A 25840-nucleotide genomic window follows, 5' to 3' on the forward strand; every position below is an offset into this window, starting at 1 on the left:
CGGATGCAGTTCAGTGTGTGTGCGTGTGTGTGTGTGTAGGGGTAAAATAAATAATGGCAGAGTCAGTTGTTCTTGTTTGTTCTAATGAAGGTTATTTTCCAGTGAGCTCAGAACTGTACTGTAGCTAGACGCTGTGCTAGAGGGAATCCTGGCCCCGTGATAACGCTGGTGTTCAGAAACATCCCCCAGGGTCTCTGGTAGGCTGCGGGGCATTGCCCTGGTGAGGAAGGCCAGCCAGTATGAAGGTGGCTGAGGGGTCCTTCTGTTCCTTTGTCATCAGAGTATCTCTGCTTTTTTTCTGGTCTCCCTGCTTCCATGTAAGATTTTTTAAAAGGATTTCACAGCTTAAAAATAAGTTGAAAAACCACGGACTTAATGGATGAACGACTCTTACATACGTGAGGCACCAGCTCGTTCTGTCTTGCCTCACTTACCTTGTCTCTGTAGGATATCCTGGTCACAATTTGGGGGCTAGTGGGATCTCATTCCTTGGGGCCTAATTTTCAGAAGGGGACAAATACCAGCTACATTTTTTTTTTTTTTGAGTCAGTGAGAGAATAGAGTCACCTAAGACCATATCTATCTTTATTTTAAAATAAGAGAATCAGAGTTTGGATAAAATTTTTACTTTTGATGTTTTCATAGTTACTATTTATGTTCAGTAATATTTTTTCAGAAATTTACATAATTTGTGAATTTGTTTATAATTGAAACTGTGTATTATTAAGATAAGATTTATTGACCTATAGAACTGAATTTCCTGTTTGGTGAAGGAATGTTAAACCATGTCATATCTGTTTTCAGATATTTTTAAGTCTGGGGGTATTTTTCTGTGGCTGCAGACAGAGGACAACAGCTATGTCTTATTTTACATTGTATCTTCTTTTTATCTTCTTTATCAAGGAAATTTCTTTTTTCCTCCAATTGTTTATGTGGAGAAATTTCAAACCCACAGAAAAGTTGCAAAAATAGTACAGTAAACACCCATATGTTCTTCATCCATATTCACCATTTGTTATCATTTTGCCTTGTTTACCCTACCCCTGAAAACACACTGTTCTTGATGAACCATTTGAGAATTAGTTGCACTTTATCACTTAATATTTTAGCTTGTGTTTCCTCAGAACAAGCCATTTTTTTACATAAGCACAGTACAATTGTATGAGAAAGAAATTTGACATATAATTTGATTATCATATATAGAGGCCATTTTCAGATTTCCCTAGCTGTCCCAATAATGTTCTTCATTCTTTCATTTATACACATATGTGCACACACACATTTATATGTATTTTTTTAAATTAAATAAAGTTCTTTATAAAAAATTAGAATCCCATCAAGGGTCACAGCTGCATTTAGCTGTCATGTTTCTTTGATTTTCTTTAGTCTAGAACAGTTCTCCCACTTTTTTTTTTTTTTTTTTTTTTTGGTCTTTCAGTAGTTTTGAAGCATCTAGGCCATGTTTGGCAAAAAGTCCTTAATTAGTATTTGTCTGTTTTCTTCCTCGTGATTAGTTTCAGATTAAACATGTTTGGCACGAATAATACTACATAAGTGACAGTCATTTTTTAGTGGAACACATCAAGAAGCATCAGTTTAATAATTGGTTAAATTGATATCCCCTGTGTTTCTCCACTGCAAAGGTAGCTTTTCCTCTTTGCAATTAAAAAGTAATGTGATGGCTGTTACTTTGAGTGTCTTGTTTCCTTATGGTCTTTTGGCTAGTGATTTTACTGTCCTTTGACGGTTTGTGCTGAATCAGTTATAACTATGGTGTTTATATACTGATGGCTTTTTCTTTTTATTAAATTTCTTTTGCATCTCTTACATTATATGATACATTCTTAAAACATAAATTTTTCAGATGAATGAGGAATCTCTAGTTAATGAATATTGTAGGGAGACAAAGTTCAGCTCCGTTGAAGAGAAACTAAAATAAGCTAGTTATTCTGTTTCTGTGCTCTCTTATTGTTTAGCACTCTATTTTAATATTTATCTGGTAAAATGAAGGAAAACAAAATTCGTTAAAAAGTCAGAGCTGAAAATATTTTTCTCATCTTTATGAGCTGGTAGAGTTCCTGGCACTTAAAATGTGCTCAGTAAATGAAATAAATTCCTTTTCACAGATGATACTTAAGTAGAAGCCAGATGGCTACTTCTTATGATATTAAAAGGTGGGTTTATGCATCATTAAATAGAAAGTTAGAATAGATTACTTTATTTTGTGTGCTAGGCCTTCAAGTCAGTAATGGTTTGCCAATAAAATTTTCCAAATTTCCCTTATAGGATGTACTGAGAACATTGCAAAATTTTTAGCAAAAACCCGCTAAAAACTCACAGTCCTAAATTATAAATAGTGTAGACAAGAGTGTGGTAAGACATAGGCATATTAAAAAAAATAGTTTTAGTCTTTATTCAAGTATAAAATATATATAGCAAAGTGCTTAAGGAGCATTAATCTTTAGGAAACAACATGATGAACATACATGTATATGTATATGTATATGTATATAGACACACACACCCCCATGTAGCCACCATCGAGGGAAGATACACAGAACATTTACATCACTCCAGAGTGTTCCCTCATGCCCTTTTTCTGTCAATACCTGGCCGCCCCCACCACCAAGGTAACCAGTTTTTTAACTTGTATCACTGTGGATTAGTTTTGCCTGTTTTTGAATTTCATATAAATGGAAACATACAGTATATAATGTTTTGTTTCTAGCTTTGTTAAATTCAACTAATATTTATGAGATTTATCAATATTGTGTGCAGCAAAAGTAAATCTTTTTTATTGCTAAGTAATATTCCATCATGTGGCTTTACTGCAATTTATCTGTTTTCTTATTAATGGACATTTGGATTGTTTCCAGTTTGGCTATTTTGAATAAAGCTGCTAAAACATTTTTATATATGTTTTAAAAGTTTTTAAATGCTTTAACTTAAAGCTTTTTTTTTGCTTGCTTAAGTTATAAAGAATATAGAGAAGAGGGCATCATTTTAATAGATCTTTGAGCATATGCTATTAAATTGTTACTTAAGTGGCTTTACCTCCACCCAGAATGTATTTTGCAACATGATGCCTTTCGTTTTGTCTATCTCTTTTGCTCTAAGTTATGTTTTCAGAGCTACATGTTTTTATTTGAACATGCCATTCATTCTGTTTTGTAGGGCTGAATAATTTGACCTTGTAAGATTATATCACAAAATAGTAATCCATTCTCTTAATAATGGACATTTGGGTTAGTTCCAGCATGGGTTATTATGAATAAATATTTTTGTGTATATATATACATGCATAACATGATGCTTTATTAAGTGTAGCTAATGTGATCTTCATATTAATGCAAAGAAAAATGAACTTGAAGTTTAATTTCATTGCATAGTAAATGAAATTATTTTATCAAAGTTAGCTTTTTAATTTTATATTATAGTAAAATGTACATAACATAAAGTGTGCCATTTTAACCATTTTGAGTACATTCATATTGTTTTACAACTATCACCCCAATTGTCAGTTATTTTGAAAAAAATTATATAAATGACACTTTAAGTAGACCCAAATATATTAAAGGTTCAGAAATTATGAGATAATAGTGAAATTTTGCTTCTGTTGCCACTGTAGGTTTTAAAAATATTTTTCTTTCATGGCGAAACAAACCTGAGTAAAGGAATCTTTCACCCAGGTTGCAAGGCCTCTTCTCTCATTATTATGATTCAATGATGCCAAGAGAAGAAAACACACAATTGGAAATGTTTTCATAGTATAAGCCCAATTCTTTGGGAAACCACGGGTTAATGACTATGCTGGACTATCTTTCAAAAAGTCTAAATTCCAAGTTTTCACTTGAATTCCCATTTATAGTCTTGACTATATTCTGCCAAAGTCTTGAACTCTCTATAATGCTCTCCTTGCTAATTTGCTTTTCCTAGGCGGATATTTCTCTATTCTCTGGGAGTATAACTCAGGTTGGAAGTCCTGTTGGCAGTGCAATGAACCTTATTCCTGAAGATGGCCTTCCTCCCATCCTCATCTCCACTGGTGTCAAAGGAGGTATGTGGACATATATATAAACAGGGATAGTTACGTATGTCAAATGTTGCCTTCTGATTAAGGGAAAGAGATTTCAAGTGATAACCGCCCTTCTCTTCTCCCACAAAAAAAGCAACTACTCAGTGCCATGAAAATCACTTGCTACTACTGATTGTTTTAGAGAAAATATTTGTTTTTATATTATTTCATTTGTTGAAAGGTTGTAATATTATTTTAAATTGTAATATAAATGTAACTTATTGGCAGTTTTTTCTTTATATTTTGAAGCGTATAATACTCTGAAGAATTGCTTGTAGTTCTAGGATTGGCCCACCTGAAATAGTTAGTACAATAATTTAACTTTTTGTTTTGAAGTATAATACACATTCAGAATGTACATATAATAAGTGGAGAGCACTGAACTTAAGTTGCAGTTTTACTGTTAGGAAACATTTTTAGTGAGTCCTGGTAAGATGCAAAGTTACTATTCGTTCGCAAGAATGCTTATCTATACGTAAAAGTTTGTTGTTGATAGATTAGATCAGCATCCAGTCAGTACATTTTCAAGAGATGGTTTATTAATAATCGCTCCTCAGTTTTGTCCTAGTCTTTTACCTGGTCTCCTTGCCTTCAGTCTTTCTCTCCTTTATTTAATCTTCCACATTGTGGCCAGTTATCTTTTTAAACATAGATATTATCATATATTGTTTCTGCTTACAAAATTCAATGGCTTCCCAGTGCCTTTAGTATAAATTATTTATCTTGACTTACAGTGTTCCTTGTAAAGTTATCTCAACTTGTCTAACTTTCTTTCCAGCCAACACTCCAGTACTTTACATGCATACTACAGATTGTTTACTGTTTTCTTAATATTCACATTTCATACTTCCATGCTTTTTCTTATGCTGTGGAATGGTGGGAGGAGAATGGACTTCAGAACTGGGCAAATCTGAATTTTAATCCCATTCTAGCTGTGTGATCCAGTAGGCAAGTCATTTATCCTCTCTGAATCTTTATCCTAGTTTTTTTTTTTTTTTTTTTTAGTTAAGTAACTAGATCTACTTAAGAGTCAGATTAAATTAAATCAGATTTCATACCTGACTGTACATAACAAGAAAATTGGGAAAAAGTAGGCATATAATTAATGTTTTTATTGTCTTCTCTTCCTCTGTCTAGAATAGAATACCCTTCTGTACTCTAGACTCTATGAATAACTCCTCAGCCTTTCAAAATCCGTATATATGGAAAACTCTGAATCCTACCTTGGCTTTGTTAGTAGTGGTTTTGCATCCACATCTCTGTTCTAATAGAAATTGTTATAGATGGTTACTGTATTAACACATTTTTCACTGAAATTAGATATTTCATAGGTCTGTTTCTTTCACTAGACCATGAGTTCATGTTTGTGTCTTCTGCTTCTAGCCTGGTACTAGGCCTGTAGAAGGTTCTCAGCAGTGCTGGCTGAATGTATCATGCTATCAAATACAGCTTGTGTCTCAGATAGTTCAACGATGAACTTTCACATAAAGTTAAGCATTCTTTTGATTGTATAATGCCTTTGCTCCTTTCTAGGACCCTCTAAAAATACTCCTTTGTGATTAAAATTGCTACTTAGGTTTCAAATTTTGGTTATTTTAATAAATCTTATATTAATGAGAAATTAAATTGGGTATTCTGTTGTTAAAATAAATAAGATTGCAAGGTTCCATTTTTATTAAAAGTCACATCCATTAAATCTAATTTTCAAAACTTTTTCTACTGAGAAACAACTACTGGTTATCTGTGTTCACTTACTGAAGCCACATTGCTGTCTCTTCATCAGAATCTTGCTGTTTGTTTTCCAGTGGGAAAACTTCATTAAAATTTTTTTTCCAAGTCATTTATTATTTCTCTTTCTAATAACTTTTCTTTTTATTGATAGGGTAGACATTTCCCATTACATCTGAAAAATACCTTTTGGTCAATGGGCAATGGTGTCATTTTGTTCTATCTTGCTGACCAAACAACATGCAACTCTCAGGTTTTTAATTCCTGTCCCATATCTTTAGATTCTACAAGGGGTATTACCCATGATTTTGACTTCAAGCTGAGAGGACTACTGTCATTCAGAATGGTGTGGCTGAATATTACATACTGTACTTGCAGGGATTAATTGGGAAGGGTTCTGTGCAGTCTCGAGTATTAACTTGTCCATGCTCAGAATGTGATGTCTGATTTACTACTGATCTTGGTGATACACGTACTGACCGCCTTCTTAACTTACACTTATAGAGGAATTGTTTCATGAGTCCAATCACCTATGATACTTTTATCTTATTTTCTGGGTGTATTTTTTTAAAGTTTAGTTTTTTAATGGTAAAAAAAATCTCAACAGTACAAAAGGATATAGAATAAAAAGTTGGATTCCTGTCTGCTTCAACCCCTAGACATCCTTTCTGGAGGTAGCTAGTATATTATCACTTTCTCATATACCATGGATTATTTTAAATGTTGGTCTGGAACAACAATGTAATATGTAAAATCCTTGTTATGATAGTTGGGGAATTTTTATTAAATCAAAGGATTGTCTTTAGACTATGGCATAAACCATTGTATGGAGACAGCTATACATAGGATAACCATGTTGTCATCCAAACTGGACTGGATCACTTTTGAGAATGAAAGGGGTACTGTTAACACGACAGTGGGATAGCAGGCATAAACTACGTTAACCGTAAATCCGTAAATCAAATGCTTACCTCTTTCCTATGAATCATCAGTCCATTCCTCCATCAGATTTCTTTCTTGATTTGTCTCTTTAACCAGTCTCTTACATTGTTTTCTTCCCTTACAGACTATGCTGTGGAAGAGAAACCATCACAGATTTCAGTGATGCAGCAATTGGAGGATGGTGGCCCTGATCCACTTGTATTTGTTTTAAATGCAAATTTGTTGTCAATGGTTAAAATTGTAAATTGTAAGTTAGAAATTTTTTTTAAAAAATTAAAATGAGGTACTGTCTTATAGATAATAAAACTTTTAAATTCATTATGCACAAGTATTTTTATATAGAGCCACATCTTAATGAAAACTGGGAACTGAAGATGTTGGTTTGTATAAAATAATATATCCCAGAGGACAACTGTGGAACTAACTGAGACTCTTGCTTTTGGTCAAAGGGGTGAGACAGATGAATTTTCCATGGAGGAAAGCCAAGTGAAACTTGAAGTGATCTGAATTAAGTTCTTCCTGAGAAGGGGTATTCTGAATCACAACTCACCACCAGAATAACTGGAGGTGGATAAATTATCCAAGAGGGTCAATTTCTATGCTAGGTTTAAATCTCAGAAACCATAGTCATGGTGCAAAACCTTACTTGTGAGAAGTGCTAGCTAATTAACACATAGTAAAACTTCAGTACATCACAAGTGAAGATTCAGAAGAAACTTCTCAATTCTTGGTGCTAGCTTCTTAGACACCAGAATGAGAGAGAGGACAGTAACTTAGAATCTTGATTCGAATATAATATTGCAAAATAGAGAATACATTTATTCTGGATAAATGTTAATCGACAGAATTTTGGAGGGAGGAAGGAAGCATTGGGGAATAGTCCTCAAGTTGCCCCTGTGTATTTGTTTTAAGTTGACCTTGGAAACCAGAAAAACCAATATACTAAATTCCTTAGAATTTCTTCATAAATGAAATGCAGGTTTATGGTTTACTTGCTCATCACACCCTTATATATTTGTCCAGTTAATAATGCTTGCCACCTTTCCTAGGATCAGATTTTAAAATAATTTGCTTGAAATTTTAATTTACCATGTCTGGTTTTTGAGTCATACTTAGGAAATAGCTAACCTAGAATTCCTGAAGTGTGCACCAATCTTAATACAGCTGAATTAGACACCTTACATTTAGGTACATAAAGCAACAATGCCCAAAGTGAAAGAAAGGGGTCTTACATTACTTTTGATTTACATTGTGGTACCCATAATTTTATTTGAACCCTTTATGAATTCCTTTGGGGATCTTACTGTGTTGGAGTACAAGTGATCAAAGTGTCAAGGATTGAACATTATTTTTAAGTACACGTGGCTTATGCTGTTGTGACTCTGTATAACCTTAATGTGAAGAAGTGGAAATAAGCAGTCCAAAAAAGCCATCCATTTCACCACCTTTTATAGCATGAAGCCAAGTAAAGTCCTATTGCTGATTATCTAGAATTTTCTCCCAGAAAGGACTGTAATTTAAATAGCTAGACTCTTTCAATCACAGATTAAGTTTAATAAGCATACATAAAAATATATTTTCTTTAGGCCACAGCCTGAATCCAAAGCTTTAGTAATATTGACTTTTATTGTTTTCTTGTTTCTAATTTTAATTAAGTAATTATTTTCCTTGGTAAAATGATTTTTTAAAATATAGGTGGGGGACTATATTCTTTCATCTGTATAGCCAAGGATGTGTAGTTTGGTTTAATTTATTTTTAATGGAATGCTGTTTCTTTTAATAACTGTACCTTTTCATAATAAGAGTTAAAAGTTTTAAGTGCATTATCTTTCACAGTGACTTCTTTTACTTCTCTTCTAATTATTTTGCTAAGTGTTTGCTTAGAGCCAGAGACATTGGTATGTTTTATTTTCTGCAGTAGTTCTTTGGCTCAGTGCAATGACAGTTAACAGTTGAATTATACAGATTCAGTATGATCTACTTTATTCTCTGTTATATTATAACAAAGATTTCTTTGGATTTTTAAAATAAGGATTGAGAAGCATATCGTTATTTGTATATTTTATTTCATCTATAGATGTGAACAGGAAGTGCTGGTGTTTCACAACCAAGGGAATGCATGCAGTGGGTCAGTCTGAGATAGTCATTCTTCTGCAGTGCCTACCGGATGAAAAGTGTTTACCGAAGGATATCTTTAATCATTTTGTGCAGTTTTATCAGGATGCTCTGGCAGGTGGGGATACTTTATGACTTAGTCTGTACCCTTTATAGATGATAAAAAATTTTAGATTCAGATGCAAATAACCTTAAATTTGGAAGCCTGGCATTGGACTTTGGCATTATTGGCAAGTTAGAACTTGGCATGGTTTGAAGAAGTTACAAATTTTAGTACTTTACCTGGTGTGGTGGTGGTTATTTTTCAAAGGCTGGGATCAAAGTTGTAAGATAATCCATTGACCATGATGTAAGAGTATTTTCTTCCTTTGGCTTATGGAACATGATATTGGTATCAGTAGAAAGAAGCATAATGATAACTTACTACTTGTTTTTTGAGTTAACAATATTTATATAATTATAATGTAAATATTCATTTAATGTTCAAGTTCCCAAAACCACTAGCATGGACAACTTTATTATGGTTTCAAAATAAATTATAAATATTATTAACTGGAACAATGTAAAAGTAAATGCATATTTTGCACAGCAAAGGGAAACATAAACAAAAAAAGAGACAACCTACAGAATGGGAGAAAATATTTGCAGATGATGAGACTGACAAGGGCTTAATTTCTAGGATATATAAATAACTCATACAACTTATAACAAAAAATAAACAACCCAGTCAAAAATGGCCAGAAGACCTAAACGAGCAATTCTCTAGTGAAGACATACAAATTGCCAATAGGCACATGAAAAAATGCTCAGTATCACTAATTATCAGAGAAATGCAGATCAAAACTACAATGAGGTATCACCTCACACCAATCAGAATAGCCCTCATTCAAAAGTCCACAGATGACAAATGCTGGAGAGGGTGTGGAGAAGAAGGAACCCTCCTACACTGTTGGTGGGAATGCAGTTTGGTGCAGCCACCGTGGAAAACAGTATGGAGATTCCTCGAAAAACTGAAAATAGACTTACCTTATGATCCAGCAATCCCACTCCTGGGTATATATCTGGAGGAAACTCTAATTCGAAAAGATACACCCACCCCAGCATTCATAGCAGCACTATTTACAATAGCGAAGACGTGGAAACAACCTAAATGTCCATCGACAGATGACTGGATAAAGAAGTTGTGGGAGATATATATATATATATATAAAATGCAATACTACTCAGCCATAAAAAAGAATAAAATAATGCCATTTGCAGCAACATGGATGGACCTGGAGATTGTCATTCTAAGTGAAGTAAGCCAGAAAGAAAAAAAAAATACCATATGATATCACTTACATGTGGAATGTAGAAAAAAAGACAAGTGAACATATCTACAAAACAGAAACAGACTCATAGACATTGAAAAGAATCTCATGGTTACCGAGTGGAGAGAGGGTGGGAAGGGATAAATTGGGAGTTCAAGATTTGCAGATGTTAACTGTTGTATATAAAATAGATAAACAAGTTTATACTATATAGCACAGGAAACTGTATTCAGTATCTTGTAGTAACCTATAATGAATAAGAATATGAAAAGGAATATGTGTATGTATATGTATGACTGAAACATGCTGTACACCATAAATTGACATAACATTGTAAAGTAACTATACTTCAATTAAAAAAGGCGGGGGGAAGTAAATGCATAGCTATTAGAAGTTGGGTAAGACTAAGGATACTAGTATAAAGGCATACTATTTAAAGTAGAGAGAGAAAAAATATATTTAAGTGTATTATTTAACATTACAAAGTTAACCTTCCCCTGATTTAACAGAAGAGGTAAGAAGTAATGTAATTGAGCTAAATTCTCATTTATCAGGATAAGAAGTCAAAAATAATACCTAGAATTGATAAATAGGGAAAGAGTAATACAATAACCAAAGCCAATGAATAATAAAAGACTATCTCTGAGAAACAAGGGTGGGGTGAGGGTGGCCAGGGTATTAAAATTATTTTCATGCATTATTTGTTAATGTTTATAACATTTATATTAAAATCATAAATTATTTGTACTTTCTGAATGCAAGTAATTCCCCATGTGGGATTCTATGCCAAAGAAATTTTCTAAAGTGTAAAATACACTTTGTATGTGAAAGGGTTTATTGCAGCATGACTGAATTTTTAACATGAAGATTTAGAGGCAACCCTAAATGCCCAGCTATAGGAGAAGAGTTTACCTGTGTTACACTTTTTAGATGAATGCATCTTTTTCAGAATATTATTTTAAAAGTAATATTTTTATGGAAAATGCTCTTGAATAAGTACAAAAGCAGGATGTAAAATTGCATCTTTAGTGTGATTATAGCTTACGTGTAAAAGATTGTACTTTTATGTCTTAATTAGTCTCTATGATAATTTAAGTGAAATAGTACATGAGGGCAAGGTGATAACGGTAGAAACTGACTACATCATACCTTCAAAGTACAGTTCAGTATTTACTGTGTCAGTTCTAAAATGTATGGGGTTAATTTGAAGTCATCTGGAAACTCTAGGCCTAAATTTCATTCCAAAAATTACTTGAAACATTCATTTTTACCCTTAGTGTGAATGTATTCACATGTAAAAACTCCAAACAGAAATGGTTTTGGGGATGCAAGTAATAGCATGTTCATGTGGGTTTTGAGAAGGCATCAGAGATTAGGGCATGGGAGGTCCAAGAGTGTCTTGTTCAGGAGTTTGTCCTCTTTATTCTGCAGGCAGTGAGGAGTCATTGAAAGAAATTAGTGACATAATCAGATTTGTGTTTTAGAAAGATGACTCTAGAAGCAATATGAAAATGGATCAAAGTCTGTCTGGTACCAGGTAGAGCAGGTAGTTAAGAAGCAGTTACAGTGGATAAACAAACAAAAATCTATAGTGAGTAAGCCCTAGAATACTGCATAACAATGAAAAATAAACAAACTGATGATAGACACAGCAGCATGGATGAATCTCACAGACCATAATGCTGAGCAGAAGAAGCCAGACACAGAGAAGTACATATTACATGATTATATCAGTATGATTCTCTAGAACAGGCAAAGTGAATCTGTGGTGATAGAAATTAGATCAGTATTTGCCTTGGTTGGTGGGTGTCCTGGTGCTGGAACTGACTACAGAGGGGCCCTGAGAACTCTGTGGGATGATATAAATGGTCTGTATCTTGATTGGGATAGTGGTTACATGGCTGTTAACATTTGTCAGAACTCATTGAACTATGTAATTAAAATCTGTTGAGTTTTATTGCAGGTAAGTAATACCTCACTAAAATTGACTTAAACTTTTTATTGAGATATCATTGACACAGAACATTATATTAGTTTCAAGTATATAGTATAATGATTTAATATATGTATATATTGTGAAATGAAATGTCTTGTTAACAACCATTACCTCACATAGTTACAAATTTTTTTTCTTTGTGATGAAAACTTTTTAAGATTCTACTCTCTACAACTCAATTACACTTTGAATATTATTTCTCTTTCATTCCCAACATTATCTTCTTTTTGATGTTGGAGTCTCAGTTTAAGTCTTCAAATGAAAGCTTTTTTTTGGTTAAATTCTCATACCTAATATTTTATTTTTGTTGATATTTATACCCATGGAATGTTACCTGTTTGTTGATGAGGTGTTAAATGACAGTTTAAATATTATTCATTAGAATTGGTAGAGATCTGTCAGTTTTTAAAATTTTTAAGAAAGTAAATGCTTAAAGGATAAAAGATATATTTTATAATGTGAGGGGAAATAATGAAGAATCTGAGTGTGATTGGGGTGGGGAGGAGGGTTGTTAGATGATAGAAGCAGAAAGGTTATGAGTATATGTGGAAAAATAACCAGTAATAGATTCCAGTCTCTAATAGGGAAATCTCAAAGGAATAATGAATGAATGCTTTGAGTACCAAGCCCAACACAGTTTTCACCTCTGAGCTATTTTCACTGGGGCATGCTTAAGAAAGATAAACATTATGCTGTTATTAGAGCTTTAGAGGACTGCTATTATGTACTCATCCCTGAGGAGGGAAAAAAAAAATCTTCTGTCTCTTTTGTTTCCCATTCTCTCCCTACACCCCTGCCCCCAAGAGAAAAGATGAAAATTTATACAAGCCTTACTTTAAAATCTTTGATAAAGCAAAGAAAGTTTTATGTTTGGTTGATTATTCATTATGTGAATATTTGCATTATAAAAATAATAGTTAATCATTTTTTAGAACAAATTTATTCACATTAGGTCTGAAATTTGGTAAACTATTCCCCAATTGTCACAGATGTTGAGTCTCATAGAAGTCAAGTAACTTTCCCCCAATCTCATAATAGTGAGTGATCGAATTAGTGTTCAAACCCATGTCTCTGTGACTCCAAAATCTGATTTTTTCCAAAATAACATACTACTTCCTTGATATGGTGATTATTTTGTTTTTATACGTCTGGCCCAACAGCTTAAATGTGCAGCCAGATTTGGTTAATCCTGGGGCAAGAGAACTACCCTAAATGTATTTGGCAGATAATGATGTGCAGGTGAACATAGCTTTCAGCCACAAAGCTTCTCTGAGTTTTGTGGGGAGATGTTCCCTTCATGTGTGGACCCTACTATCAGCATAGCTTCCCAGTTCACTCAAGGATTCTGTGACCCATCACCAAACTGTCCTGCAAATAGTCTCTAGTTTTCAAGGAAAGTAAGCATTAACTTCTCTGATGGCGATTTGTGTATTTGCTAATAACTTCTTTCAGAAGTGTCAAAGGAAGCTTGCACATGTCTGGTGAACAAATCTGCTGTTACATTATTGAACAGCTCCTGTCAGGAAATTCTTTTGTAATTCTAGACTGAGGGAAATGTCTCCTTAATCAAGGGCTGACTTGTTACTGTTTCATTAGAAAAATATTTGAATTAGAAAGTGCTTAGTTAAGAGCATTTGTAATTAAAAGGAAAAAAATAACACTGTCTAATATGAATTTAAATAATCTCTGAGTTGTTTATGTTTCATATCTGTCTCAACCAAAATTAGAATAAATCCTATCTTTGATACTTTCTCCATAAATTTTATTCTCTTAATGTCTCATATATAATTATACTTAATGTCTTAATTCATTATGTTCATGAATTGAATTTATTTAGTCAATGGCATTAGGATTGTAAACTCTATGAGAGCAGATACCTAATATTAACATTTTTTGTGAACTTTGAGGCAGTAATTCTTATCCTGAGACCTCCAAAGTAATTCATACCTTGAAGTTACATAATCTAAAGGAAGGCATCAGTATTTCTGGTGTCAATAAAAAAGGTAAATCAGTCAGTCTAAGAAAGAAATGGAAAATTTTATTCAGGCCAAATTGAGGATTATAACCCGGGAACAGCATCTCAGAAAGCTCCGAGAACTTTTCTCCTGTTAGAAGTCAAGGCACAGTTATATAAATTTTTTGAGACAGAGGGCTGTGCATTAAATGACATATTATTGACAGTTTACACTATCTAGATCTAAGTGTCATTGTGGCCCCTTACAAGATTAAGAAGGCATGCTATCTTTTAAGGAGTGGTCTTGTTGATGCTAGGAGAGTGTTGCTCTTTATGTTTGAGCAGGTGTTTCTGCCGATGGGGGAGATTTGGTTGGCACATAATGCAGATACACAGTGCACTGTAGTGGGAAGAAAGGAGGCCAAAGGGCAGAGAAATGTTTTTATGTTTAAACTTTTCTGATCTTGCCATAAAATAAGAATTTTATTTCACATTGGCATTTAGCCAGACAAACTGTAGTGTGATAATACAAGTTACTTCATGCTCACCAGAAGCCCTGATAAAATCAGGAAGCTAATTTTCATTTAATAGATGCCATTTGTGTAAAGAACAACTTTATAAACATGTGTCTTTCATAGTGAAAGATTGGGAATTAGTGTTTGGTAGTGTCTGGCTCTCATTGGTAATAATGATTATTAAAAATAAGATTATCAGTAATAATTAATGTACTTTTTTGTTTTAGGGAATGTGGTAGGCAACTTAGGACATTCTTTCTTCAGTCAAAGTTTCCTTGGCAGTAAAGAACATGGTGGATTCTTATACGTGACATCAACTTACCAGTCATTGCAAGACCTAGTACTCCCAACTCCACCTTACTTGTTTGGAATTCTCATCCAGAAATGGGAAACTCCTTGGGCTAAAGTGTTTCCCATCCGGCTAATGTTGAGACTTGGAGCTGAATATCGACGTAAGTAGTAAAACATCCTAAGCTGTATGACCAAGACATGACTTTATAAAAACTTGAGATATTCGGAGCCCCCTGGTGATACAGTTAAACAGAAGTAATCTTTTGAAGTACCTAAGCTAAATTTGGCCAGTGTCTCTACTTTTTTAGGCTATAATGGAAAGGACTCAAAATAGCAAATGAGATAATGATTATTCATTGCCTTGTAAACTTAACTGGTTTTATAATTCATTGATAAATACGTGATCATCTTCAGAAAACGTGAATTTCAGCTTAACAAGTAACTTTTTTTATGGTAGCTATATATGGTGAGCAGATTTTTTTTGTCACTTGATTGGAAAATAGTTACAACATATTTTTTATAACGTAACAGACACTGGAAGCTGGTGGTATAGAGATCGCTCTCTGCTGGTAAAGGAGCTTCCTTGCCCATGGTTGTAGCAGTGCAACTAAGCTGTGATAGTTTTTAAAGATGTTAAGGCCTAAGTGCAAACTTCATTGTCTTCACCTAGTCAAAATTGCCCTAGTCTAGGAATCAGACTACTTGAATAAGGTTCTTAACTCTGCCTCTTAGTAGCTTTGTAACTTTGGATGAGTCACTCAAGTTGTCTGATTCAGTTTTTTTTGCAACTGGAAATAATAATTGCCTTTTATATTGCATAGTATTTTTAACAGGATCAAATGAAATAGTGAAAAACTATTTTATAAACCATGAAACAGTATATTATGTGTTTTCAGAAAGTTAACTTCATTCTTTATGAAATTATTCTTTCCTTTCAACAAGAATTTAATAAAGGCTTACCATGTCCTGGGAATTCATAATGGCTGAGACATGATTATGGACTCTTGGGAACTTTTGTAAGGAAGACATATAGAAATCATGATTATAGTAGTATATTGTGTTAAAACACATGTTCACAGTTAACAGAGTTCTTTGGGAGTCCCAGGATGGTCTCTAACTTCATCAAGAATGAGGGACCAAGGTGCCTCGACTGAACTGTGAAAGAGGCATATGAACCACCTAAGTGAAGTAGAGAATGGAAAGGATTTGTAGGTAGAGGAAACAAAATTTGTATCTTATACAGATAATTCAAACCATAAAGTTCAAGCCAGCTAACAGGATCACCTAGTGTTTGGCTTTTTCTAAGGAGGGTCCTGATTGGGACATGTGTAAGAGTGAACTCTTAGAATTCCTGAGCACAGAGGAATCAGGAGATACTTGTTTCCTGGATCATATTAATCCAGTTTGGAAAAGAATACTTCTTAAGACATTGTAGTTCATTTTAGAAATAGCCGCATCAAAAAGCTTACTCTGGTTATTAAAAACCTTACTCTGATATGATTTGTAGAAGGCTCCGAATTTGTCTGTGATGCTGTCATGGTAAATACTTCTTGAGCCCTAAATTTCATATGCTCTAACCAAGCCATTACAATTATATTTTGAGAGCTTAATGAAACATGATGTCTGTTTTATGAAAAATTTAAGCTGCCAAACTTAGTCTGATCATTTCTCACTTCCATAGTTTATCCATGCCCACTGTTCAGTGTCAGATTTCGGAAGCCATTGTTTGGAGAGACGGGGCATACCATCATGAATCTTCTTGCAGTAAGTTGGGAATTTTAATTTTCTTTTTCCTTACTGGGGTTTGTGTGGGAGAAGGAAGAGAAGGAGTTTATTATTTTGTTAATAGCCATACCCTTTCTGCTTCCGGGAGGTGAAGATTTTATGCTGAAGGAAAAGAACAGAACATATGTATTCTTTGGAAAGTATGTGGAGCTTTGGATAGAAATAGTACTGGATTCCAGCCCTTGGTTATACACTTACTATCTAAGTGACCTCATAGAAGTATTGTGAGGACTAGTGAATACTTAAAGCACCTAGTATTGTGTCTTGTTTTAATTTTAAGCCTAGCATCCTGGGGGTGTCCCCTTTGTCCATGTGGCTTACTGTTTTGCCAAAGGTTGGTCAGAGATTATGTTCAAATACCCCAAGCCAGTAAGGCATCTGTTCTTTCTTAATGGATTTGTGTGTGTGCTGGGATTCAAACTTTATTCTTTTCCTTTCCGCTGAACTCTCTCAGGTCTCCTCTGCATGGGCTTTAACCCTGTTGACCAAGGATGTTGGTTGGCTTGGGCCCACTAATGGCTCTGGTACACAGGTGCACAGACAAAGGTCAATCCTGGGTGTTTGGAGGATTTGTAAAGTTCCCTATGACTGTCTTACCTCCCAGAACTCTGTTAAATCTCTGGCTAGTCTGCCTATTCATTACTTGTCCCAAAAAGGCTAGCAGCCTCAGGCTGACAGAGCTGCTTGCCCGCTCTTTTCACCAGCCACTGAGATTACCACTTAAAACAACACAAGCAAGATCCTTCAAGCAGCAAAGCTAATTGTTTTCACAAACTACCTTGCCCTGGTTGAACTACTGCATAGGGCTAGGGGCAGCCCCAGGCAAGAAGATCTCAGGCTCAACTATTATTCTTACTTGAAGTTCAGTAGTTTTCATGAATAAACATGTCTCAGTGTGCTGTATACCTTTGGTCAGATTCCAGAGCACTGAATGGTGGTTGTTTTAAAAAATGCATTTACCCGGCTTTTTAGTTGCTTTGGGGGAACTTGATTTATTTCCTCATTCTGTCGTGCAGCTGTAGTTATAGTTTCAGTTATCTTTTAAATAGATTTAAACAATAAGAAAAATTCTTATAGGTTTACCCACATAGCTGCCATTTCCAGTGCTCTTCATTCCTCTGTGTAAATCTGTATTTCAGTCTGGTGTCATTGCCCTACCTGAAAGATTTCCTGTAATGTTTCTTGTGGTGTGGGTCTGCTGGTGATGAATTCTTCCAGCATCTATATTTCTAACAATGTCCTTTGTATTTGAAAGATATTTTCGTCAGATGTAGAATTCTAGGTTGACAGCTTTATGCTTTGAGAATTTGAAAGATTTGCTTTATTGCCTTCCGGTTTGCATTTTTTTTCAGATGAGAAATATTTTCCCTCTTATCTTGATTCCTCTCTGGGTAGTATTTTATCCTTCTCTGGTTGCTTTTAAATTTTTATTTTCATCAGTGATTTTAAGCAATTTGATTATGTGCCTCGGTATAGTTTTTTTCATGTTTCTTGCACTTGGAATTTTCTGAGCTTCTTAGATCTGTGCGTTTTTAGTTTTCATCAAATAATTTTTCTCTCCACCCCTCCTCTCCTTCAGGAACGCCAATGTTACAGACTTATTAGGCTGCTGGAAATTGTTTCACAGCTTACTAATGCTCTCTTTCTTCTTTTCAGTGTTCTTCTCTGTTTCATTTTGGACAGTTTTTATTGCTGTCTTCAAGTTCACTAATCTTTTATTTTTTGATATTAAAACTGCCAGTAATTCCATCCTTTTTTTCCCCTGTAATCTCAGACATTGTAATTTTCATCCCTAGAAGTTTGACTTGGATCTTTTTCTATATCTTCTATGCCTTTACTTTTAAAATATCTGAAACATAATTATAATAAGTTTTATAATGTCCTTGTTTGGTAATTCTAGCATCTATTTCAGTTCTGTCTCAGTTTCCATTGATTGACTTTTCCTCCTTTTTTTGAATTGTATTTTTCTGCTGCTTTGCATACTTGGTATTTTTAAAAATTTTTATTGGGTGCCAGATACTGTGATTTTCCCTTGCTGGATACCAGATATTTTTGTGTTCCTATAATTATTCTTGAGTTTGGTTACCAGTAATGTTAGTTTATCTAAAAATGATCCTTTTGAGTCTTGATTTTAAGATTTGTAAGGAGGAACCAAAGTCTTGTTTACTATAGGGTTAATTATTCCCCACTACTAAGGCAAGACCCTTCTGAGTATAGTTGACCCTTGAGCAACATGGGTTTGAACTGTGAGGATCCACTTATACATGGATTTTTTTCCAACAATAAATGCTACACTACTGCATGATACATGGGTGGTTGACTCTCTGGTTGTAGAACTGCAGATATGGGGGACCAACTATAATTATACACGGATTTTTGACCATGCAGAGAGTCAGCGCCCCTAACCTCCACGTTATTCTAGAATTAACTGTATTTGCAACGACTTTTGGCATTATCTGGAATTAAGCCAGACTTCACAGATTAAGGACACAGTCTTTCACAAGATTGCCATTATTTCAGACATTAGCTGCAAGCTCAGGGGTCCCTAGACCACCCATACTTATGATTAACTGGATACAAATATGTGAGATTCCACTAACCCATCAGATTTGGTAATTCACCAGAATGATTCACAGAACTCAGCAAAGAACTATACAGTTGATCCTTGAACAATATCAGTTTGAACTGCTCAGATCCACTTCTGTGTGGATTATTTTCAGTAAATATGTACCGCAGTACTATGTAATCTATAATTGATTGAATCTTAGTTAGGAAACTGCAGTTCAGAGGGCTGACTCTAAAGTTATGCACAAATTTTCTACTGTGCAGGGGTTGATTCCCCAACCCCTTCATTGTTTCAGAGTCTACTGTATTTGTGATCATAGTTTTATTGTAACAAAGGAGAAACAAATCAGGAGTAGCCAAAACAAGAGACACATAGTGCCAGGTCTGGGAGGGTCCCAAACAAGGAGCTTCTGTGTCCTCAGGGACATGTCACCTTCCCAGTACATTGATGTGTTTCAGTGTGCACCGAGTAAGCTCCTGAGCTTCTGTGTCCTGAGTTTTTGTTGAAGTTTCCTTGCTAGGCACGAATGATTGAATCATTGGTCATGTGAATAGACTCGATCTCTATCCCCTCCTCACGCCCCAGAAGTCAGACTGATTGATATCATTTACCTCAGAGCTCCAACCTCTGATCATATGGTTGATTTTTCTGAAATGGCCAGCCCCCACCCTGGGTCATCTTGATAGCAAAAATATCTAGGAGCTTATCATGAGTTACCAAATTGACATAGACCATCAGGGAACACCAGTAATAACAAAGGCACTCCTGTCATTCAGAAAAATTCCAAGGATTTGAGGCTACCTCCCAGGACCAGGGGCAAATGTCAGTCAGAGTCTTTATTATACAGTAATACCCTATCCAGTGCCCATGAATTATGAGGTTTTTCTAAATCTGGATTTTGGGAATGGACACTGTTCCCAGACCTGAGTGTCGGATAATGCTCCCAGTATTCATTTCAGGCATTTCCTTCACTGGCTTCAAGAAGTTTCCTCAAACACATTTGCTAATCATAACACCGGATGGGACCTTCTGCAGACTTGTGGCTTTCTCTCTCTACAGTTTTCTCTTCTCTGATACTCTGTGCTGTGAATTCTCACTACTTTGGTTTTTCTGGATTTTCGATTTTGTCTCCTCAACTCAGGAAATCTGCCAGCCTCTGCCTGGATTCTCCCTTCCTGCTCTTGAGTTTGGAAACTTGTCAGGCATAACCTGGGCAGTCACAGAGCTCATCTTGTTTGTTTCCTGTCTCTCGAGGATCACTGTCCTTCATTGCCTGAGATTCCATATCTCGGAAATCATCGTTTCATGTGTTTTGTGAGATTTTTTTGGTTGTTTCAGGCAGGACCATAGTCTTGTTCTCTTTTCTCCATCTTGGCCAGAAGTGGAAATTTTTAAATTATATTTTAATCTGTAAGATCTCTCTCTCTCTGTTCTTTACTCCAACCCCCATTCCTTTGTCCCTCCTTGATAACATTAGGTTTTAGTCACATTTTTTGACAAGATAATTTTTTTTCTTACTGATTGTAATCTGATTTGGAATAAAAAGGAGATATTTTGCTAGATAACAGGATAAATATCTCCTAAACAGATTACTGTAATCTAGCAACAGCAGCCTAAGGTTTTTATGGTCTATATCAATTCAGTTATAGAAATACTTGAGCATCTCACTCAACATCATCACCTTCTCTCTCTCTAGTTTACCAGGATTTACAGTCTATTGGATTTCAACACCATTTCACTGTTTCTCACTCTATTTACTTGTCTCTTTATCTGTCTTAAGATTCCATGGTTTTACCATTAAAATTACTTTTTTTTAAAACATAATTCTAGTTCATTTTTCTATTTTACCCTCTTTTGTGGTAGCCTGGCAAAATGTAAACCCTGCTTAAATCTACCTCTCTCTTTAAAAGTTTTTTTTTTTAATTTATATACAGTAAACCCACCTTTTTTGGAGTACACTGCCAAGAGTTTTGACAAACGTAGGCAGTTACGTTACTACCACTGTCACAATCAAGATACAGAACAGTTCTGTCACTCCAGAAAATTTGCTGGAGTACCTCTAATGTCTGGTACCACTGATCCTTGGTCCCTGTAGATTTTGCAGACTGTCCTATAATCGGAATTATACAGTATGTAGCCTTTTCAGTCTGGCTTTTTTACTTCTCATAATGCCCTTGGGCTTAATCCGTGTTGTTGTAAGTATTATCAGGGAGGAAATAGTCTTTTTGCTCTATTCATCTTAGGTTCCTCGACTGGGGCCCTGTAAATTGGCCAAAGACTAATTAACAAGAGGCATATTTTGGGGTGGCATATTCTGGTACCCCTCAGTATCAATGTCGTTCATTTTTGTTGCTGTGTTGTGTTCTGTTGTATGTATGAACCACAGTTTATCCATTCACCTGTTGATGGACATTTGGGTTGTTTCTATTTTTTGGCAACTGTGAGTAAAGCTGCTATAAACATTCATGTATGAAATTTTGTGTGAACTTGAGTTTTCATTTCATTTCATTTGGGAGTGGGATAGGTGAGCCATATTGTATGTTTCACATTATAAGGAACTGTGAAACTGCTTTCCAAAATGCCTGCAGTATTTTGCATTTGTCAAGTACAAGAATTCTTTTTTTTTTTGCCAGCTGTTGTTATTGCTCCTCTTTTGTTTTTAATTTTTGCCATTCCACTAGTTTAGTGGTTTTAAATTTTGTGATTTTAATTCGTGTGTTTCTTTTCCCACTTAAAAAATATGGTGGTGGTTTTCTTATTGTTGACTCCTGAGAGTTTTTCATGTATTCCGAATATAAGTACTTTGGTAGATATATAACATTTAAAAATATTTCCCCCCAGTCTATGGTTTATCTTTTCATTCTCTTAACAATGGCTTTCATGGAATAAAAGTTTTTAGTTTTGTTGAAGTCCAGTTTATTAATTTTTGTGGAGCATGCTTTTTATATCTAAGAACTTATTGAATAAACATATCACATTTTCTCCATGTTTTCTTCTGAAAGATTTAGAGTTTTATGTTTTATATTTAGGTCTGTGATCCACTTTTAGTTAATTTTTCTTTATGATTGTGAGGCATAGTTTGAAGTTTTTTTTTTTTTTTCCCATTTGTATGTCTAGTCATTCCAGTACCAGTTGTCAGAAAGACTATCCTTTCTTCATTTGCTAACCTTTGCACCTTTATCAAAAGTCAGTTTATACCTGTGTGGATCTAATTCTTCTTTCATTCTTTTTTTTTTTAATATGGAATGCTTCATGAATTCACATGTTATCCTTGTGCAGGGTCCATGCTAATCTCTGTGTCGTTCCAATTTTAGTATGTGTGCTGCTGATGCAAGCACCTCCTTTCATTCTTAACTTTCATCCAACCCTAAAAATGGGTGAAGACAAAAAGAGTAGCATAGTCATGGGTCTCATTTTAGATTCATGACCAGTACCATTAAGGAAGCTCGGAGAGCAACCTGGCAATCCTTCCTTGTCCACGGTACATTCCTACTCTCCTTGATGAATTTTTGTACATGACCTTTTTTTGTACGCCACCTCTCCTTTCCTCATTTTCAGCTAATGACCTAGCCCCAATTTCCCTGAATAAATAGAGGCAATCAGAAGACAATGTTCATGCAGTTCCATCCAGTAACTTACTAGTACCTGTACATTTTCTTTCCTGAGCTTCCAGGACACCATTCTTTCTTGGTTCTTGCCCTGCAGCCTTCTGACTTGCCACCTCCTCTTCCCATCATATTCTGCACCCCAGTAAAGGGCATTCCAGTCTTCTGCTTGCCCAGGCAATAAATTCAGAATCACCTTTTTTTAAAAATTATTTTATTTTATTATTTTATTATTATTTTGGTGGGGGAGTAATTAGGTTTATTTATTTACTAATTTATTTTAATGGAGTTACTGGAGACTGAACCCAGGACCTCGTGCATGCTAAGCAGCAGAATCATCTTTTGACTTTTTTTTTTTCATGTCTTGCATCAAATAGTGGCAAATACTGTCATTTTTCCCTTCAAAATATATCTAGAATCTGGCAACTTCTCACCACTCTTTGAACTGTTAACATTTTGGTTCAAGTTCACAGTCTCTTGCCTGGATTACTTTTATTATGTCTGTCTGATTTCCTTTCTTCTATTCTTGCTCCTTTACCATCTATTCTTTACAGAGAAAGTTGGAGAGATCTGTTGAAATAGGTCAAAAGTAAAAGCAAGGTCCTATGGTGGCCTACAAGACCCTGTGAAATCCAGCTGTATGCCATCACTTTGATCTCAGCTCCTACCAACCTTGCTCACTTTGCTTCAGCCACACTGGATGCAGGGGGTAGGGGGTGGGGAGGGGGTGTGTTTTACTCTACAAATATTCAGTGAGTGCCTAGGATGTTCCAAGCATTTGGAATATAACAAGAACAGAACAAGAGAGAGGCCCTACACCCTTGAAGCTTATCTTAGAGGCAGGAGACAGTTAGTAATGATAAAGCAGGGTAAACATTCAAATATTTGTTTAATATTGTTATATAAAGGATAAATGAGACTTTTTGGTCTACTCCCTTCTAAGAGTTTACAGTCTAATTGGAGAGCTCAAATACACACAGTGGGGCTTTTACAATACATTTTCTTATTATTTAAGTAAATGAGGTGTTTCGATTTTCACATTCTTTCCATTTGTGATAATTTGATTACCATAAATCAAATTCTGCCACTGATGAACTCTTTATTCCACTTCAATCTGCTTTTGCCCAGGACTTTAGAAATTACCAATATACATTGCCAGTAGTTCAAGGTTTGGTGGTTGATATGGAAGTTCGGAAAACCAGCATCAAAATTCCCAGCAACAGATACAATGAGGTAAGATTTACCATGAAGGCATATGTTTCATAATTGAATATCACAAATGAAGATGAAAAACACATGATTACATATAAATTTTAAATTAATTGACAGTGAAATCAGTTCATAATATTATATGACTTAGATCAATGACAGAATTTCATAACAGAAAGCTAAGATGTTAAATTTGTGACTGACTTAGTAATTAGTTGTATCATTTGTTACGTTTTGGCCTTTTGATGCTATGATAATCAGTGACAGATTTGCATTTTGATTGAGGTATAAAATTTATAATTTTAGTGGTGGGATCTTCTTGTTTTTCCCTCTTGCTGTAAGTATATATCATTTTTGACTCTCCTTCATGTTTAAGCACAACTCACCTGTAAGTCCCAAAATGACTTTTAAATAAGATTTTGAAAGCGAATGATTACGTCTTGAATTAAGTTGTATTTTGTAACTAAAATGAAATTGCACATGCTATATACACATCAGTAGAATTATATAAACAATGTTCTTGCCTGTTTGCTATGTGAAGTAGTTCTTGAATTTAAAAATTTCTTAAAATCATTTCGAAAATGTCTAACAGTAATCATTGTGATTTAAAAGAAAGACTTTAAAACTGAGTTTGATATAATGTTAAAATTTGTTGTTTTATTAGGCAGGGTGTTAATTCCCCAATTATTGATTCCACTGCCTCTTGGTGTAAAGTAATTTCTTTCTTCCTCTTTTTTTCCTTTCTTCCATTTTTCCTTCTTCATTTAGCCATTTATTCACTTATTCATTTGTACATTCAATAAACATTTTGTACTTGATATACACTTAAAATCACACAAATGTTTTACTGGACTTATAAACTCAGAACTCAGTGTTATTATTTGACAATGACCTATTTGACGAAAGCCTTTAGTCCATGTCTTTCTAATGGTTTCTTTTAGGACACTAGAAAATAGTAGTTAGAATGTGTGCTTAATTTTTTCTGGGATACAGTCAGCAGTTTTTATCTATTAGATAGTCTTTCCTTGGAATATCAAATAGGAATAGATATACTAAACCTAGGTAGAGTCAGATCTTTAAAGTGGACTATTTTTATGTAATTTGTGCTCTAAATAGTCTTTTAAAAGAGACTGTACTTTGAAAACTTGACTTATTTCTCATATTTGAAGTTTTATTATCTGTTTCACAAACACCTATTAAATATATTCTGTGATAGGAAATGCAAAGATGAGTAAGACATTATGCTTACCTCTGGGAGTTTATTGTCCAGAAGTGAGATGATCACATGTCATCCCCAAGCGGGTAACATACATTGCTATCCTTAGTGTTTGCAAGATGATGCTTTGTGTTTGTAATTGGATTCATTTATGCATATAATCTATAAAAGCTATAAGGCCCCGATAATTATTTTAGTACTTGGTTTAGGACATTCATGACAACAACTGACATTCATATTATCTGTCTTTATTTGAATTCTACTTGCTAGGTTGTGCTGGGTTAGAAATCTTTGTTCAAAAACAGTAACTGTATTTCTTGTCATTTATTACATTTCATTTTCAGTAAATCTTACCAATTGCATATCACTTATTTTTCTTATTTGATTTATCTGACTACCCTTCTAATTCAATTTTGGTTTCAAGTCTAATTTTCTCTCTCACAAACTTGGACAGTTGAATTGCATTATAAGAATCTAAGAATTCTGCTTCACTTTATAGTTGAAAAGGTAATTTCTTATGCATGATTTCATTT

At 34.5% G+C, this 25840-nt stretch overlaps 1 protein-coding gene and 1 non-coding gene across 5 annotated transcripts in view; one reads left to right on the top strand and one right to left on the bottom strand.

The window, feature by feature from the left end:
• The window catches only part of ZFYVE9 (zinc finger FYVE-type containing 9), a 130677-nt gene that overhangs the window by 83238 nt on the left and 21599 nt on the right, over positions 1–25840 (top strand). For all 4 annotated transcript variants that reach the window (XR_004325019.1, XM_032494272.1, XM_006180255.2 and 1 more), the window contains 6 exons: positions 3937–4057; positions 6870–6992; positions 8823–8978; positions 14863–15087; positions 16608–16690; positions 24011–24115. Coding sequence is in view for 3 of the 4 variants with exons in the window: in XM_032494272.1 (XP_032350163.1) it covers positions 3937–4057; positions 6870–6992; positions 8823–8978; positions 14863–15087; positions 16608–16690; positions 24011–24115 (813 nt within the window). In the remaining variant the exon portion in view is untranslated. The remainder of the gene's footprint in view (positions 1–3936; positions 4058–6869; positions 6993–8822; positions 8979–14862; positions 15088–16607; positions 16691–24010; positions 24116–25840) is intronic.
• On the bottom strand, positions 22512–22615 carry LOC116668381. The gene has a single exon (XR_004325551.1). It is a non-coding gene; the product is annotated as a U6 spliceosomal RNA (small nuclear RNA).

The sequence above is a fragment of the Camelus ferus genome, chromosome 13 (assembly GCF_009834535.1).
Source record: "Camelus ferus isolate YT-003-E chromosome 13, BCGSAC_Cfer_1.0, whole genome shotgun sequence".
Taxonomy (NCBI): Eukaryota; Metazoa; Chordata; class Mammalia; order Artiodactyla; family Camelidae; genus Camelus; species Camelus ferus.